Here is a 19,702-nt window from a genome sequence, read left to right as displayed (position 1 = left end):
AGCAGATTCAGAAAGATGTAGGCTGCAGTAGGTACTGGGAGATGAAGAAGCTTGCACAGGATAGAGTAGCATGGAGAGCTGCATCAAGCCAGTCTCAGGACTGAAGACCACAACAACAACAACATGCATTAATAAAACCAAATGCGAATATTGTCACAAAAATATGTCTGTTACTTCGCAGAAAAGTAGTACGATATTACTGGTATCGATAACTGGGGTTTGAGTGCCGTAATGGTCACGTAAATAAAGAACCATTACAGTAGACATGTTTCTACATTGAAAGATTATTTAAATTTCATGCATGTCGCATAACAGTGGCGCTGTGATGATGCAAATCAGCTTTGCTTTAAAGACACGCTGTAACGGTCGTGAATATTAGCTGCCTTTGAGTTTGGAAGTGGTGAATTGATGTCAGTCAACAATACCTTTGAGGCGATAAGGACGCCATTGTCAATACCTCACTTCTGAATGAGGTCGTGTAATATGGCTATCGGAAGCCGGATATTCCTTCTGCAACATTGCAGAAATACTTGGCAGGAATGTAGCCGCTGTACATGATTGCTGGCAGAGGTGGTCACGAGAATGTACGCTCGCAAGAAGACAGGGCTCCGGACGGCCACATGGCAATATTGAGAGGGAAGACATCGTGTTTGCCAAATGACTCTGTCGCATCGTACTGCATCTGCGGCAGCAATTTGAGCAGCAGTTGGCACCACCGTGACATGACGAGCTGTTACAAATCGGTTACATCAAGGACAGCTCTAAGCCAGACGCAATGTAGCATGCATTCCACTGACCGAAAAACCATCGCCATCTACGACTTCAGTGATGTCAAGCGAGAGCTGTCTGGAGTGGAGGATGAAGGTCTGTTGTGTTTCCTGATGGAAGGTAGTTCTACCTCGCTGCCAGTGACGGCTGTGTGTTGGTTGGAGGAGCCCAGTTGAGGGTCTGTAACCAACCTGTAGGTGCGTTGCACACTGGACCTATACCTGAAGTTATGGTCAAGGGTACGATTTCATGTTGACAGCATGAGCATTCTCGTGGTTATCCCACGCACCCTGACTGCGAATTCAATTTGGTTATTCGACCTTTGGTGCTGCCATTCATGAACAGCATTCCATGGGTTATTTCCAAAAGGATAACTCTCGTCCACATACCGCTGTTGTAACCCAACATGCTCTACAGAATGCCGACATGTTGCCTTGGCCGCTCGATCATCAGATCTGTCTCCAATCGAGCACACACGGGACATCATCAGAAGACAATTCCAGCGTCATCCACAACCATCATAACCGTCCCTTTATTGACCGATCAAGTGCAGCAGGCATGTAACTCCATCCCATACACTGAAGCACGTCACCTGTACAACACAATGCATGTCCATTTGTATGTTTCCTTTCAACATTCCGACGGTTACACCGGTTGTTTACGTACCAGTACTTCATATTTGCAATGGCTTATTTCGCGCTTACATTGACCTGTAACCTTGCAATGTTAATCACTTAAATACGCTGCGTAGTTAAATGTATTTCCGAAATTTCATTACTCTACGTTAATTATTTTTTGGTGCTGTGATTTATTACGTCAGTGTAGATGTATAAGAAACGTGGCATTCTTTATTTTCAAATTAAAAGAGAAAAATAAAAAGGTAAAAGGAAAAACAAAAAGTATACAGTTAAATCATTTGAAAAGCACTGATCTGTAAAAAGAAGCACTTCACTGACACTGAAACTGGAAGGACCTACCCTGAGATTGCCGGTCTGTATTTGGGGGGGGGGGGGGGGGGCAGGGGGGAGGGGGAGGTTGCTGTGGGGTATTGTATGAGAGTGCTGATTTTAAGAAGAAGGACTGGTCTGTATCGATGGGGTAGGAGTTACTATTGTGAAACAAGAAGGGGGATTAGATAAGTGTACTGGTGAGGCTAAAATTTGAAGGAAAAAAGCGGAGAAGGGAAAGTAAGGGGAAAGAGGAGGAGGAGAAAGGAGTTAAAAAATATGGAGAGGGAAGGGAGAGGAAGCCGTGATGAGGTAGAATAGGTATTGTGGTTTTAAAGTTGATAGGGCAGGTAAATGTCGGGATGGAGTTTGTAATCTGGAAGGAGTGACGGTTGAATTTTCTTTGGGAGGATGTGTAGGTGTAGGATTGGACTGATGGATTCTGTTGGTAGAGGTGAGGAGCATACGAGGAGTGGAAAGTAGAGGGGAAACTAAAAGACCGTTAGCTTTGAGTTTACGGATGGTGTAGAGACTGTGAGTGGGGAGAGGTGGAACTTAATGGATGTTAACTTTTACCTCCACTACACATGGCGACTTTCATATCTTCAGACAACGAAAATCTCAAAAAGCATGCTTCGGATTAAAAACCGGGAAGCTACATTTTCATTGTCTTTAAAAATGTTGTCCGATGCCGGCCACAGTGGCCGAGCGGTTCGAGGCGTTTCAGTCTGGAACCGAGCGACCGGTACGGTCGCAGGTTCGAATCCTGTCTCGGGTATGGATGTGTGTGATGTATTTAGGTTAGTTAGGTTTAAGTAGTTCTAAGTTCTAGGGGACTGATGACCTCCGATGTTAAGTCCCATAGTGCTCAGAGCATTTGAACCATTTTGTTGTCCAATGATACCAATGCTGACCCCTTGTCCCACCTTCAGAGAGTGAAACGGGGACAGCTTTGAAATCTTGAATATAAACATCCGACTTGATTGTTGTTTCGAGTTCTAGGGGAGAGAAAACGCAGCTTTTGTATATAATACTTTTGTCACTGCGCGATAGTTGGAGCTGAAATCGGCAAAGAAGACGATTGAGTTCCAAAACTTCATTATCTCGAGAAAAATCAATAACGTAAAAATAGGCGTGTGCGGCAAATGGCTCTGTTTTGCAGTTTTCTCCATGTTGATGTTCTGTAACATTCATTCATTAATTATTTGACTTGAGCTTATCGAGTGCAAATCGTCCCTCATGTCTAAAATACTTTCCTTCATAACCTGATTGCGTCATTAGTTAGAATACAGGCAAAGACGATAGAGGAGAAAATCTGAATGGTTTACATTTACAGAGAAAATGATTGGAATGTCGACAACGATTTCTAAATAGATTGCGATCACATGCTTCTTTTTGTCGGTTTATTCGACACTCCTCCACCGAGAGATCTGTTCAGCTGCCGTCGAAGATCAGTTGATGGAGAGAATAATGAAACTGCGTTTTTAGCTGCCGTGAACCATAACCCCTACATTAGCACTCGACAATTAAGTCGTGAATCGGCAATTAGTAAAACTACTGTTTACCGACTTTCGAAGTGTAGAAAATTTCATCCGTTTAATATTTCATTTCATCAGGAGCTTCACGGTAATGAATTCCAGAACCGAATAACATTTTTTCCAGTGGTCTCTTCAGCAGATACGGAAAGACCCCAATTTCTTTCCTCGAGTATTGTCCTCTGACGAGTCCACCTTCACGAACCGCGGTACAATTAAGCGACACAACAGGCCTTATTGAAATGTGGAAAACTCATATTAGTTAAGCCAAGTTCAGCATCCGCGCCCGTCGAATGTGAAAGTTTGGTGTGGTATAAATGGTGACGAAGACATGATCCACTCTTTATCGGTGGCACCTTAAACGGCGATAAATACCGAAGATGCCTGGAGGACAGTCTTCCAGTATTGCTTGCAGATCTTCCCTTGGACTTGCGACAAACAATGTGATTTCAACATGGTGGACGTCCAGCACATTAATCTGTAGCAGCACGGGAAATATTAGGCCACGTGTACAATCGTCGGTGTATCGGAAGAAGCGGTCCATTGTCTTGGCCTGCGAGATCGTCAGACCTCATATGTCTCGGCTATTCTTCACTTGAAGAGTGAAGATAATAATAAGTGCCAACAACGCGCCATAAAGTGCATCGGAATGTCCCCAATGCATGTCAGCAGATTACATCGGAAATACTTCTCAGTTGTATCGAATCATTCCATTTGCTGATAAATAAGTCCATCAAAGTGGGCGACGACACTTTTGAGGACTTACTATGAAATAACTCTGACATACAAGCACACCGTTCGTGGGAGATGAGAGGACACAACTCAAACAACTTTATTTGAAACTACTGAACACGTCTGTTTTTCTTTTTTTGATCCAACGCATTTTTCTCTAGAACTCCAGTGGTTCATTCATCGATTACAGCGCCATCTATTGTACAACGACAAAAGTGTTACATACAACATTTACGTATATTTTCCCGTAGAATCCGAATCTACAACAAAAATGCGATGTTCCTATTTAAAAGATTTATCTTACTAAGATTTGAAGCTCCTCTTGAGATTTTTCCGTGTTTGCGATTTAAAATCGACGATGCAAGAAAATAAAGGCTCAAATGAATATACTACGCTGTGCAACAAAACACTCTTTGGAACATTCAGTGAACTATAGAAAGTTATCTCCCCACATAAAACATAATACTCAAACACTCTCAAATACCGGTATTTAAAATCATTTGTTTTCCCAGTCCCCTCACCTCCTCTTTCCAGCTCTATCTCCGTCTCTCTCTCTCATTTTAAGCACGACAAACACACACACACAAATCACATACCCCCCCTCCCCAGCGTACATCCCACATTAGTCCACACGTAACATTCAGAATTAGCGCCACATTAAACATAAGGCAAACGACTAACAAGCGAGCAGCGATAACAACACAGTATCTCTCAACGAGTAAGGACACGGAAGTGTCTGCTCAAATCACTTTTTCTCACCTTTTGTGGACAATACGTTTGAACTAATGTTGTGAGCGAAATTTTATAAACAGCAGTGTGAAAACAGTGTACTCAATAGCCGTGGAAAAAGATATCCACTAGAGATACGAAATAGGACGGAAAATATAAGTATACTATCATACATAACCACTAACTACGAAATACTCTTTCAGAAATGCTCAAAGGATTTCCTTCATGACTACTTTGCAGACAACATTCTATGAAAAACGACAAAACTAACTACGAAATACTACTTCAGAAATGCTCAAAAACGTCCTTGATGGCTACTTTGCAGATAACATTCTATCAAAAACGACAAAAAAGGCCACAGAAACCCATCTGTAATAAGGCTGTTTCACTAGCAATGTAAATTTCAGGTGAAAATTAAAACAAACCAAACAAAATGCACGTGTTATAATTTTTAGGCCTACAATGGATAAATGATTATATACTTTACATTACACTTTACAGAAATAAAATTTGACCCACTGAAGATGATACATAGGTGTCGAAACATATGTGGGTGAATAAAAAGAAACAAAAGTGGTTGCATAAGCCGGATTTTCAAAACAACCCACATTACCATTTAAGATTTCAAAATTGCTCCCCGCCTCACCCCTGGGAGTGGGGCAATCGGATCAACATTGGTAACGCCGGATACTTTTTTTTTAATGATGAACACGTATTTTTCTGTTTATTAATCCGATGCATAGTTATTCAGATCTTTCGTTGTCTGAAGATAAAAATTTTACAGGCACCTACAGGTAACGTTGAGAAAAACAGGTTATTTTTAAAAACCACAATACAGTGGGTAAAATTGGGTTTTTATGGGTTTAGGTTTTTGCTAGGTTTTTCGTATTGACGATTTAATAGTTGAATTCAAATTCCTACTATTAATTTATTCAAAACACTAATTCATTCTTAAAGCTGTTTTATTAGTGTCTCATTTCTTCCCTGCCAACAATGCATCCGCAGAGAGAATTTTCTCGGGCTTGTTTGTTCAAAATTAAGAAACAATTTAGGAGATATAATACCCGAGAAATTAATGAAGATTTATGAGTTCCTGCGTTTAAACTAAATGCTATTTTATAGTCATTACTATCTACATAAAGTTAAAGCTTTTTACTGTAAGTGATATTTAATAGTGTTTCTTATTTGGAAAGGAAAGTTAAAATACAGTACTAATAAAATAAATTCTTGTGACAGTAAATGGTTGCCTGTGAGCCTAACTACACACTTTGTAAGTTAATTAAATGTTCGTAAATTTAATTAGGTCTTTTTTTTAAAAATCTCAGGGTTTTTATTGCCTGTACCTAGCGATCTTCTGCTGTCACAAGGATATTGAGAAAGATTTTGCTAGCGATTCAACACGAATGTCATGAGGACGTGATCTGGCGAGGGTGCAAATGTGTTGTGAGCAATTTATGTTCTGTTATGTACCTAATCTCACGAAAACTGACAACGGCTGGGAGTGAGGTGTGTGCTGATCACATGCCCCACCGTATCCGCATCCTATGACGCCTAAAGGCTGAGGATGACACGGTGGCCGGTCGGCACCGTTGGGTCTTCAGGTCTGTTCGGACGGTGTTTGTTTTTATGTACCTAATCTGTGGTTCTGAATTAGTTTCAGTCTCAAATATTCCTCCTGGTGCTACAGTTTGCACACACTTGCACGCACTTAAGTTGGTGCATAATTTTGTAGCGTTTTTGTTTTGCTTGTTGGTATTCCTGTTGCTATGGCTTTATTTATCGATTGTCAATTTGTTTTTGTAATTCACTGTTGCTATTTGAGTTTGCGCATAGTCATTTTGTCACCTGGAGATAGCGAGTCGAGCTGTGGACGCTATAAAATGGAGTGCCAAGTCGAGAAATCGAAACACTTCCAACATATTCTTCAATAGACGGGTGGCATTAGCGGAGCCAGCAGAAACATTTTCGCCGTGTTTGGGAATAATGCCATTGGACAGAGCACGAGAAGAAAAAGGTTTTCTCGTTTCAAGGAGGATCATTTCAACATTAGCGACTCTCCACTTTCAGGAAGACTTTCGGGGTTTTACGAAGCTCCTTTGAAAGCATTGATCCACTATGATCCACGTCATTGTGCTCAAGAACTGGAAAGTGTGATGTTCAAGGAGGATCATTTTGACATTAGTGTCTCTCCACGTTCAGGAAGACTTTCGGGGTTTGACGAAGATCTTTTGAACGCATTGATCCACAATGATCCACGTCATTGTACTCAAGAACTGGCAAATGTGATGAACTGTGATCACCCCACCATCGTACGACTTCTGCATGCAATGGGGAAAGTTCAAAATTAAGGTGTATGTGTACCGCATGCTCTAAGCCAAATCACAAAAATCAGTGGGTGGCCATGGATTCCGGAAACAACGATCGTGTGAGACCCAACTCGTTTTATTTGTTCATGAGACCCAGAAAATATTAGATACAGGCTCCCAGGTAGATGCCATTTTCCTTGACTTCCGGAAGGCGTTCGATACAGTTCCGCACTGTCGCCTGATAAACAAAGTAAGAGCCTACGGAATATCGTACCAGCTGTGTGGCTGGATTGAAGAGTTTTTAGCAAACAGAACATAGCATGTTGTTCTCAATGGAGAGACGTCTACTGACGTTAAAGTAATCTCTGGCGTCCCACAGGGGAGTGTTATGGGACCATTGCTTTTCACAATATACAGGGTGAAAAGTATTTCAACCGACAAACTCTGGGAGGTTGTAAGGGACATCAAAACAAATATTTTTCCCTAGTGTCATTTTTTCCTATGAGGATTATTTAAACCGGTGGAGGCCGTACTACGCCCGTCATTTGTTAGAGACCGTATTACGATCTTCAGTTGTTAGAGGGCGTATTACGCTCTTCAGTTGTAGGCAACTGCTGTCCACCAGCGTAGTACTGCATTGTCTCTGTTTACTAATGGAGCGATACACCTGGAGTGAGTACACTGATATGGTTGGTGCGTACTACGAAGCGCACCACAACGGACGAGCTGCACAGCGGGTTTATCAACAACAATATCCTAATCGCCGTATCCCACAGCAAACGACCTATGCTGCTGTGTAACAACGTCTGCGTGAACCAGGTCATTTAGCAGATTACCTGGACAGGGACGCCGTCGCACGGTAAGAACGCTGCAATTTCAGGAAGTTGTCTTGCAGCATGTGGAGCGGGATCCTTCAATCATTGCGGTTCTTCGTTAATGTGTGGGTCAGTGTTGTTGGGGACTGTTTAATTGGGCCGTATCTGCTACCTAGGCCATTAAATGGCAGGCACTATCACAATTTTCTCGCCAGAGCTTTGCCAGAATTGCTGGAAGACGTCCCGCTTCGTATAAGACAACGCATGTGGTTCCAACATGACGGGGCGCCGGCACGTTTCGGTCGTCGTGTGCTTCGATTCCTGGACCGACGGTTCCCAGGAACGTGGATTGGCAGAGGTGGTCCTGTACCATCCCCAGATATGTCTCCTCTGGACTTTTGTGTGGGGCTAGATGCGCAACCCTGTTTACACAACTCCTGTTGCATCAGAAGAGGATCTGGTTGTCTGGATAGTAGCAGCAGTAGGAACAATTTAGGATAGCCCTTGGGTTTTTGCCCGTGTCAGACATAACATGATCCGCCGGTGTAACCTTTTTTTACGTGTCAATGGAGGCATTTTTAAAAATCTACTGTAATTTAAATTGGGTTGTGTTAATGTTTTGTCTCTTGGTCACAAAAAAATGGAAAAGTGTTTGTTGGTTTAATTAATTTGCGACGAGAGAAATCTTCCTCTGCCGGTTTAAATATTCCTCATAGGAAAAAATGACATGTCCCCTACAACCTCCCAGAGTTTGTCGGTTTAAATACTTTTCACCCTGTATATAAATGACCTAGTAGATAGTGTCGGAATTTCCGTGCGGCTTTTCGCGGATGATGCTGTAGTATACAGAGAAGTTGCAGCATTAGGAAATTGCAGCGAAATGCAGGAGGGTCTGCAGCGGACAGGCACTTGGTGCAGGCAGTGGCAACTGACCCTTAACATAGACAAATGTAATGTATTGCGAATAAATAGAAAGAAGGATCCTTTATTGTATGATTATATCATAGCGGAAAAAAACTGGTAGCAGTTACTTCTGTAAAATATCTGGGAGTATGCGTACGGAATGATTTGAAGTGGAATGATCATATAAAATTAATTGTTTGTAAGGCGGGTGCCAGGTTGAGATTCATTGGGAAAGTCCTTAGAAAATGTAGCACATCAACAAAGGAAGTGGCTTACAAAACACTCGTTCGACCTATACTTGAGTATTGCTCATCAGTGTGGGATCCGTACCAGGTCGGGTTGACAGAGGACATAGAGAAGATCCAAAGAAGAGCGGCGCGTTTCGTCACAGGGTTATTTGGTAAGCGTGATAGCGTTGCGGAGATGTTTAGCAAACTCAAGTGGCAGACTCTGCAAGAGAGGCGCTCTGCATCGCGGTGTAGCTTGCTCGCCAGGTTTCGAGAGGGTGCGTTTCTGGATGAGGTATCGAATATATTGCTTCCCCCTACTTATACCTCCCGAGGAGATCACGAATGTAAAATTAGAGAGATTGGAGCGCGCACGGAGGCTTTCCGGCAGTCGTTCTTCCCGCGAGCCAGACGCGATTGGAACAGGAATGGGAGGTAATGACCGTGGCACGTAAATTGCCCTCCGCCATACACCGTTGGGTGGCTTGTGGAGTATAAATGTAGACGTAGATATGTGCATCTCTGCTTGCTTGTCATCAAATGACTCGTGAACATCATCGACCATTCCTATCCTGTAGTGTTACTGGTGGCGGGAAACGTTGTCTTTACGCTAACGAAAGGAAAACAAAGGAATGATTGAGCCCAAACAAAGCAGCAGCTCCCCGTACAAAGACCATTGCGCATTCACAAAAGATAATGTTATGCATCTGGTGGAACAGCGACGGTGTGGTGTACTACGAATTGCTTCCCCGAAGCGTAACCATCACTGTTGACATTTATCCTCTACAACTGAGACGTCTTGCAGAAGCTATCCAAGAACAACGGCCATGACGGCTGCGCGAAGTAATTCTACTCCTCGATAACGTCCGCCCGCATTCTGCTAGACCGACAAAAAACACTATACAGGAGTTGTGCTGGAAAGTCATTCCGCACCCACCTTATTCGCTCGTACCGCTCTCTATCGAACAACTTTGAACGAACTTTTTTCTCGGGTGTAATTGAGCTCAGAAAATGGCTCGAGGAGTTCTTCGCCCCAAAACCACGTGGTTTCCACAGTCGCGGAATCGAGAAGTTACCCAACGTTGACAGACCGTTGTAAATAGTGAAGGAGACAATACAGGGCTATTCAAAAAGAAGGAAGAGATTTTAAAGATTCACGGGGCAAACTGTGACAGGACCTATCTAGAGCCGGTCGAGTTAGCCGAGCGGTTCTAGGCGCTACAGTCTGGAACAGCGCGACCGCTACGGTCGCAGGTTCGAATCCTGCCTCGGCCAAGGATGTGTGTGATGTCCTTAGGTTAGTTAGGTTTAAGTACTTCTCAGTTCTAGGGGACTGATGACCTCAGATGTTAAGTCCCATAGTTCTCAGAGTCATTTGATCCTATATAGAAGTGCTTCAAAATTTGTTATTTCATTAACTTGAAGATGATTCAGATGACTTTATTTTCATGCAAAATGGTGCCCCGCCTTATTTCTCTAAGCACGTCCGACGTTACATGAATGACACCATTCCAGGACGTTGGATTGGAGGAGGAGGAACAGAAGATGAACTTCACCGCCGATGGCCTCTCAGGTCTCCATACCTCACACCTTGTGACTTTTATTCGTGATATTGCGTAAAGGATCGCTTTCTTATTCCTCCTCTGCGTGACACACTTAAAAAGTTTGCGACATCGCATTGTTGAAGCTGTGAATTCGATAACGAGAGACCAGCTGTTTCGTATGTGTCAGGAGATGAGCCACCATTTTGATATTTGTCGTATAACACATGATGCTCACCATTGAATGTATAAAAATATGAACTTTTCTCTTTCCAGGAACGTTGGAATTGTGTTTACGTGTTTTAGTATTAGTTGAAAACAGTCTTGGTTGCAATTTTCGTTTTTTTTATTTATCAACGACGCGTTTCACCTTATTTAGGCATCTTCAAGCTGATCTTAATTTGGTATTTCTTAGGACGATCCTTTAGACATTGTAGCTAATGGGCATCGCCTTCGCTAACATCACTAACTACTTAAGCCCCATCTGCTCCTGTGAACGTGTACGCTTTATGCAGATCTTGGAGTCACTCACGTCCATCTAGAAAAGTATTTACCGAGGTTACCGAAGGCGATGTTGGTCTGATGTTCAAATTCAAATGGCTCTGAGCACTATGGGACTTAACTGCTGTGGTCATCAGTCCCCTAGCACTTAGAACTACTTAAACCTAACTAACCTAAGGACATCACACACATCCATGCCCGAGGCAGGATTCGAACCTGCGACCATAGCGGTCGCGCGGTTCCAGACTGAAGCGCCTAGAACCGCTCGGCCATGGCCTGATGTACTCGACGATGCCCATTAGCTACACTGTCTAAAGGATCGTCCTAGGAAATACCAAATTAAGATCAGCCTGAAGATGCAATAAGGTGAAACACGTAGTTGATAGATAAAAGAACTGAAATGGCAACGAAGACTGTTTTCAACTAATACTATTAAACACTGGTTTGTTGATTCATGCCACAGATGGATTGGAAGAATTTTTTTGTGTTTTGTAGTTTGGAAGCAATAAATGATTAAAATCTGTTCCTTATTTTTGAATAGCCCCGTATTACTGATGACTAAGGTCTGTGTCATGGTGTATCTGTTGTTTTTATAGTCTTATGAAAAACGTTTTGAACTCATGCACCAGCCTGATATTGAATGGAACACAGAACATGTAACAGCGACGGCCACCTGCCACTGTGCAGCACTCGGGCGTCCTGGCGAGGGCGGGTCTGGAGGGCGTGGCTGCGGCGGTGCCGGCACCCAGGCGCACCCAGAAGATGTTCCTGCCGCCACTCGGCACCGGGAAGCCGAGCCAACCATGCCGTAAGTGCACCAAACGTAACAGCGTACTAATCACGCACTGTGTCTTGGCGCTTTGTGCGGGTGCTGCTGGGAAACGGATTCTGCCTGTTCCTCCACTTCTATAGTGCGCGTCATTTACTATGGCGGCCGAGTTTAGGTTCGTTCTGCGCACCTGACGTCACAAAGCACGTCCCAGGCAATTAACAGAGAACGACGCTGCCAGAGCTCGACTGCAGTGCAGAGCACGGACGAGTGTCTTCAGTTTTAGAAACGTTCAGTCATAAATAAAGTAATTGAATAAAAGCAATGTCTTGATAGCAGACTTTCTTTTATAGAATGTTTGGAAAAAGCATTCTTTATACCAATTGCTTCATATTCTATTAATTAATTAAACCAAACAAGCAATAAGCCTCCTAATTCCGGCGATATCAAGGAAAGGTGTTTGTATCATTCTCACGAACCGCTTTTTCGCAATAAAGAACAACGGTAATTGTTTATTTCCTATTGTACTTCGACGAAACGTGAGTAATTCACAATCATAACAACAGTGTTTGTCGGTATTTTGCGTAATATTTTAAAGGCCTCCAGGAACATTGTTAAATTGCGAGTTGCGTTAGTGTAATGGTTAAGGTGTTTGGCTGCCAAGCGTAAAGTTCTGAGTTCAAAACTTGTTCAGTGGTTTAGATTTTCTATATTTAAAAACAATATCGAAGTGTCTTACTCTATGAATTTATTTGTTTGAATGTAATTTTTTGAAATTTCTAGTGTTTTGTCTCTTCATTATAATCTTCAGTAGACAGTATTTTGTCTCCTCCATTGCCATGTAACCTTTCGTAGTTTTGTGCTGCGGTAACACAATATTCAACGTTTGTGTCGGCTGATCAGTGTTTTAGCAAATAAATGCTGTTTGTCTGTGCCACACACAAAAATTATATTTGACATAGCTCAGATCACTTCACTGACACACAGTATATTCAACTCCCAATGTTTTTGTATGTCCACAGTTTTGTTTAATGTATTTTGTCTACTTCCTTTCGATTGATTGAAGTGCTTTAAAATAAAGCCAAACGCGCCCGGTGTAAATAAAACTTTTATTACAGTCGCGAAAGACAGAATATTTCTCAATATTGCATACGATACCTCTCTGGTATTTAAATTAAAGAGATATTGTTATATAGTAAATTTTATATGAAATTAGGTATCTTGTCCACATTTCATTCTCAACATTGTGGCAACTAAAATCGACCATACGGAAAGTATACACTATGGACTTTTACCTCTGCAAACTCTTCAAAATTTCGTGCAATGGTTTACTACATTTAATGCTGTACAATAACTGCTTTGAACATCGAAACAAAATTAAGTCATTTGTGGGGGGAAGGCATCAGTCAAGAAGATGAGTAAAAATCAAATTGTTGGGCCAAATAGTTTTTGTGAAATAGAATAATAAGTGTGTCAAATCAGTCGGAACACCATGTGTCTGCACAGGCGAGCAGTACAGTGATGACGAAATCGCGCACAGCGCGGAATGCGGGGAGCAGGTCTCTAGCAGCGTAAGGGTTAATGCGGCAGTGGTGACTTTACTTCATAAACTGCGCGTCCCCCCCCCCCTAAACGTAAGTTTGCGAACTATACTATACTATGGCGCTGCTTCTCTTGGCGCGTGCGTCGTTTGCAAACTGGCAACGCAGCAATCTCCCGCGTCTGGGCGGGCATGCGCGAGCCGCCAAGATATAAGAATTGAACTATAGTACAAACTGAGCGAAAGGCCAAGCTACAGAGCGCATAAATCACTCCCCACAATTCACGTTACACTGACGTGACAAAAGTCTTAGGACACCTCCTAACATCGTGTAGGACCTCCTTTTGCCCGGCAGCAACTCGACCTGGCATAACCTCAGCCAGTCGTTGGAAGACCCCTGAAGAAATATTGAACTCTGCTGCCTCTTTAGCCGTCCATAATTGAGAAAGTGTTACCGGTGCAGGGTTTTGTGCACGAACTGATCTCTCGATTACGTCCCATAAATGTTCGATCGGATTCATGTCGGGCGATCTGGATGACCAAATCTCTCGCTCGAATTGTCCAGAGTGTTCTTCAAAATTGAAGGGCAATGACATGCAGTGCTGTTTTATTGGGAGAACGCTGGTGGATGCGTACCCCTAAATTTTTTCGTCGACAAAGTAATCTTTTTACGATGTTGAGAACTTGGAAGAGTGCCAAAGATTTATTTCACGGGCGTAAATTTTTATTTCATTTTTTCGTGTTGGTAATTGCAATACGAACGATACCAGAGCAGTTTTTGGTGGGAAAAGCGATGTCATTGACTGTTTCAAGCATTTCGAAACTGCAGCAACCGTTCTCAACAACTGAATCGCTGGCAGCCAGTTCGACAAGCATGCAGTGCCCTCGCCCGGTAATAGTGGGCGACGGTAGTGCTAAACGGATTTGCGGGCACTCAAACGCCGAGCTACCGATAGATGTCTCTACAGTCCCGCTACCATGATGATGTTGTTGACGTCATGGCTAAAAGCAGACGGATGGTATCCCATGCTTCAGTTATAAGTAATTTTCGCTGCATTAGATCCAATGTCGGATATGGCACGACACCGTTGTTTGGGAACATGAAGTCTGTGAATGGATGCAGATGGTCTCAAGGTAGCCGAACATAAATATTTCCAGTCAATGATCGGTTCAGTTGGACCAGAGAACCCAGTCGCTTCACAACCCACGTCATTATGAAGCCACCACCAGTGCCTTATTGACAACATACGTCCACGGCTTCGTCGGATCTGTGCCACACTCGAAACCTACAACTGAAATCGGGACTCTTCTGACCAGGGCAGGGTTTTCCAGTCGTCTAGGGTCCAACAGATATAGTCACAAACCGAGGAGAGATGCTGCGGGCGATGTCACGCTGTTAGCAAAGGCAATCTCGTCTGTCATCTGCTGCCGTAGCCCATTAACGCCACATTTCGCCGCGCTGATCTAACGGATACGTTCATCGTACGTCCCGCATTGATTTCGGTGGTTGTTTCACGCAGTGTTCCTTGTCCCTAAGCACTGACAAATCTACGCAAATGCCGCTGCTCTCGGTCGTTAAGCAAAAGTTGTCGGCCACTGCGTTGTCCGTGGTGCTGGTAATGCCTGCAATTTGGTATTCCCTTGACAGTGTAGGTCTTGTAATATTGAATTCTCTAACGATTTCAAAAACTGGATGTCCCATGCGTCTAGCTCCAGCTACCACTCCGCGTTCAGACTCTGTTAACTCCCGTCGATCGACAGAGTTCGAATGACAGCTCCGTTAACGCACAGCCCATTAGTACCTTGTGAACGCGACACTACCACCCTCTGCATATGTCCATATCGCTATCAAATGACTTTTGTCACCATAATGCACGCCCACCGTAACATGGCACCTCGCGCGGGCGCTGCTGCGAGCCGATGTAATGGATTGTGTCTCAGATCACAATGTACGTGTGATGAAGAGTACGCTGAAATTTAAGAGATTAGTCAGGAACAATAAATACTCAAAGAAGTGGGATACGGAAGTACTAAGGAATGACGTAATATGCTTGAAGTTCTCTAAGGCGGTAGATACAGCAATAAAGAGTTGTCCAGTAGGCAGTACAGTTGAAGAGAAATGGACATTTCTAAAAAGGGCAATCACAGAAGTTGGAAAAGAAAACATAGGTTCAAAGAAGGTAACTACGAAGACACTTAGGTAACAGAAGAAATAATTCAGTTGATCAATGAAAGAAGGAAGTACAAAAACGTCAAGGGAAATTCAGGAATGCAGAAACACAAGTCGCCAAGGAATTAAATAAATAGATAGTAGAAGGAAGGCTGCATGAAAAATGTGAAGAAGTTGAAAAAGAAATTATTGTCAGAAGGACTGATTCAACGTATAGGAAAGTCAAAACAACCTTCGGTGAAATTAAAAACAAGGGTGGCAACATTACGAGTGCAACGGAAATTCCACTGCAAATCGCACAAGAGAGAGCGGATATGTGGAAAGAGTATATCGAAGGCCTCTATGAAGGGGAAGATTTGTCTGAGGTGATAGAAGAAAAAACAGGAGACGATTTAGAAGAGATTGGGAGTCCAGTATCAGAATCAGAATTTAAGAGAGCTTTGGAGGACTTCAAACAAGGCAGAACAGATCGATAACATTCCATCAGAATTTCTAAAGTCATTAGTGGAAGCGGCACCAAAACGGTTATTCACGTTAGTGTGTAGAAGGTATCAGTCTGACAATATACCGTCTGACTTTCGGAGAAGCATCATCCACACAATACCGAAAATTGCAAGAACTGACAAGTGCGAGAATTATAGGAAAATCAGCATAATAGACCAAGCATCCACGTCGCTGACAAGAATAATATACAGAAGAATGGAAAAGAAAATTGAGGATGTGTTAGAGGACCATCAGTTTGGCTTTAGGAAAGGTAAAGGCACCAGAGAGGCAGTTCTGACGTTGCGATTGATAATGGGAGCAAGACTAAAGAAAAATGGAGACACGTTCATAGGATCTGTCGACCTATAAAAAGTATTCGATAATGTAAAATGGTGCAAGATCTTTGAACATCTGAGAAAAATAGGGGTACGCTATAGGGAGAGACGGGTAGTATACAATAAGTACAAGCACAAAGAGGGAATAGTAAGACTGAACGACCAGAAGGAAATGCTCAGATTAAAAAGGGTATTAAACAGGGATGTAATCTTTCCCCTCTACCGTTCAATCTGTACATCGAAGAAGCAATGATGGAAATAAAAGAAAGGTTCAGAAGTGGAATTAAAATTCAATGTGAGGGGGTATCAGTGATACGATTCGTTGATGACATTGCTATCGTGAGTGAAAGTGAAGAAGAATTGCATGATCTACTGAGTGCAATGGACAGTCTAATGACTACAGAATATGGACTGAGAGTAAATCGGAGAAATACGAAAGTAATGAGAAGTAGCAGAAATGAGATCAGCAAGAAACTTGTGAGGATTGATGGTCACGATGTAGATGAATTCTGCTACCTAGGCAGCAATGTAACCATTGAGGACAGAGCAAGGATGACATGAAAAGCAGACTAGCACTAGCAAAAAAGGCATTCCTGGCCAAGAGAAGTCTACTAGTATCAAACATAGGCCTTAATTTGAGGCAGAAATATCTGTGAATGTGCGTTTGGAGCACAGCATTGTATGACAGTGAAACATGGTCTGTGGGAAAAACGGAACAGTAGAGAATCGAAGCACTTGAGATATGGTGCTACAGACGAATGTTGAAAATTAGGTGGAATGATAAGGTAAGGAATGAGGAAAGGAATGTGTGGAAAACACTGATAAGGAGAAGGGACAGCATGATAGAACATCTGTTAAGACATAAGGGAATATCTTACATGGTGCTAGAGGGAGCTGTAGAGGGCAAAAACTGTAGAGGAAGACAGAGATTGGAATACATCAAGCAGATAATTGAGTAAGTAGGTTGCAAGTGCTTCTTTGAGATGAAGAGGTTGGCACAGGAGAGAAATTCGTGGCGGGCCGCATCAAACCAGTCAGAAGACTGATAAAAAAAAAAAAAAAAAAACGTTACAGCTTGCACTGACTCCTCATTATCCTTGTCTAAATTGCTTATGTCTTCCTGACACAGTTCTTGGTCATATCAGAGAAAGTAATTTGGAATAATTGGGATGCCCCATCCCTTTTATTGGGCTGCGAATGGGGCCTTATCGCGACCTGTTCGAGTTTTCCTGATTGGTCGGGGGTTAGCCTCTTCATTGTGAGTAACCTTATCCAACTGCACCTTGTGGATTTGACCTCGCCAGTTCGTGTTCTATATTGCCCTGGAATTAAATTCTCCTTGACTTTGCCCCCCCCCCCCCTCCCACTGGATACACAGTTGTTATTCTGATGATCGTAATTGCCGGGTGGAAGACTGCCGGATGGTCTGTCTGCGGTCGGTCCCTACCAGTTACTGCCGGCCGGAGTGGCCGAGCGGTTAAAGGCGCTACAGTCTGGAACCGCACGACCGCTGCGGTCGCAGGTTCGAATCCTGCCTCGGGCATGGATGTGTGTGATATCCTTAGGTTAGTTAGGTTTAAGTAGTTCTAAGTTCTAGGGGACTTATGACCACAGCAGTTGAGTCCCATAGTGCTCAGAGCCAGAGCCAGTTACTGGATAGGCTGTTGTCACCTGCTGTGCTTGTTGGCCATAGACCCTCTGCTCGGTATAAGCCGCTCTATTGTAATTGTGTTTGTCATTTCCTTTGAAAGTTCGTTCGTACTTCCCCCTTCACCATGACTATTTCTTATATTATTGTTGTTGTACGGACATACAGGTGCCAACCGAGTTGGTTATTGGCACCGTTGCCATTCTGCTGTTGACTATTTTGCGGACGCACACTGCGTATTAATATTCTGTGGTTGCGACGACCCCTCTTCGTATATTAATTAGGTCGATCGAGTAGAGTACGCATAAGAATGATTGCTAAGTATTATCGATGTCCATCCTCCCCGACTGCACCTGACTGATTGCTATTGGCGTCTCTCAAGTGACTTCCGTAACATTAATAAGACTGCTCTGCAACTTCTCTTCCGCTGCCTTTAAGCCTAGCTCAGTCCTAGCAATCAATTCTTTTTCCCTTTCCTTCACTGCTTCTTCAAGTGCTTCGACATAGGTCTTACACTCTCGTACGACCTTCTGTGCGAGGCTCATACCCTTATCTTGCATTCCCGCTCCCGCTCTGTCCTTTAAATTCTTCACCTCCTTTTCGATTTTTGTTTGTGTTTTCTTTATGAACTTAGTACCTAAATCTAAATTACTCAGTTTTACCGAGACCTCTTGTACTTCTTCCGGCAAATCTTTACATAGAGACTGCAACTCACTAACAGTACCTGTCATGGTTCCTAAATTTTTGGAGATTTCCGACTGTGCCTCTTGCGTCTATGTCTGCACGTCACCCATGACCTTTAGCTTATCTAACATTTCCTCTTGTGCCTCGTCTATAGATGACACTTCTTTGATCTAGGTTGTTTATCTCCTGAAACAAATCAGTGAATAATTCCACCTTTAGTTTCTTCCCCATATCCGCAAGTTTGTATGTCAAATCATTAGAAAGGTCGGTGCGTAGATTTTGGGTTACATTATCTAACCTCTCTGATAGGTCATTCTTAAAACCATCAAGTGTTTGCTTTTGTTCAGTTTTAAAATCACGAAATTTTCGTCAAGTTTTTCGGGGTGTTGCTTAGAAAAATTATGAAACGAATTCTTCATTAGGTCAGTGAGGCCTTTATACACACCCTGCATTGAATGCGTCGATCATTAGCGTCCTATGTACCTACTGTATCTTGTTCCTTCACATTTGAAATAAGTTCAAGGCACATGGAGAAACTATAATTTACTGATTCCGCACTAGCGCGTCTTTCACTCGCTTCGTGGGAGTAAATGCTTCTCGGTGAGATTTGAGAATTAGTCTCGTCTACAGTGAGCGTTGTAGCGTCATGGTGTAAGACATTTTTGTCATCAGTATAAACTCAATTTGTGTAGTATTCCCGGCTGTCGTCAATATGATCGACATTTTCGGTGTGACTATCATTTGTCGTCGCACTCATTGCGGCGACATTTTGTATTTCTACACTATTTTCCTTAGTCGGCACAACCTTCTTAACTGGTTCCATTTTGTAAATTTTTTGAAGTTATAAATGTGAATGTGGTTGGTAGAACACGTTCTGAGGCATCAAGGGATCACCAATTTAGTACTGGAGGGCAGCATGGAGGGTAAAAACCATAGAGGGAGACCAAGAGATGAATACACTAAGCAGATTCAGGAGGATGTAGGTTGCAGTAGGTACTTGGAGATGAAAAAGCTTGCGCAGGATAGAATAGCATGGAGGGCTGCATCAAACAAGTCTCTGGACTGAAGA

General features: G+C 42.9%; 1 protein-coding gene across 1 annotated transcript in view; it reads left to right on the top strand.

Moving 5' to 3' along the window:
• The window catches only part of LOC126260356 (serine protease 55-like), a 134,144-nt gene that overhangs the window by 77,643 nt on the left and 36,799 nt on the right, over positions 1-19,702 (top strand). Inside the window, exon 2 of the mRNA XM_049957683.1 lies at positions 11,692-11,812. Within this exon, the coding sequence (XP_049813640.1) occupies positions 11,692-11,812 (121 nt within the window). The remainder of the gene's footprint in view (positions 1-11,691; positions 11,813-19,702) is intronic.

The sequence above is a fragment of the Schistocerca nitens genome, chromosome 5 (genome assembly GCF_023898315.1).
Source record: "Schistocerca nitens isolate TAMUIC-IGC-003100 chromosome 5, iqSchNite1.1, whole genome shotgun sequence".
Taxonomy (NCBI): Eukaryota; Metazoa; Arthropoda; class Insecta; order Orthoptera; family Acrididae; genus Schistocerca; species Schistocerca nitens.
This window is presented reverse-complemented; position numbering and strand designations above follow the sequence as displayed.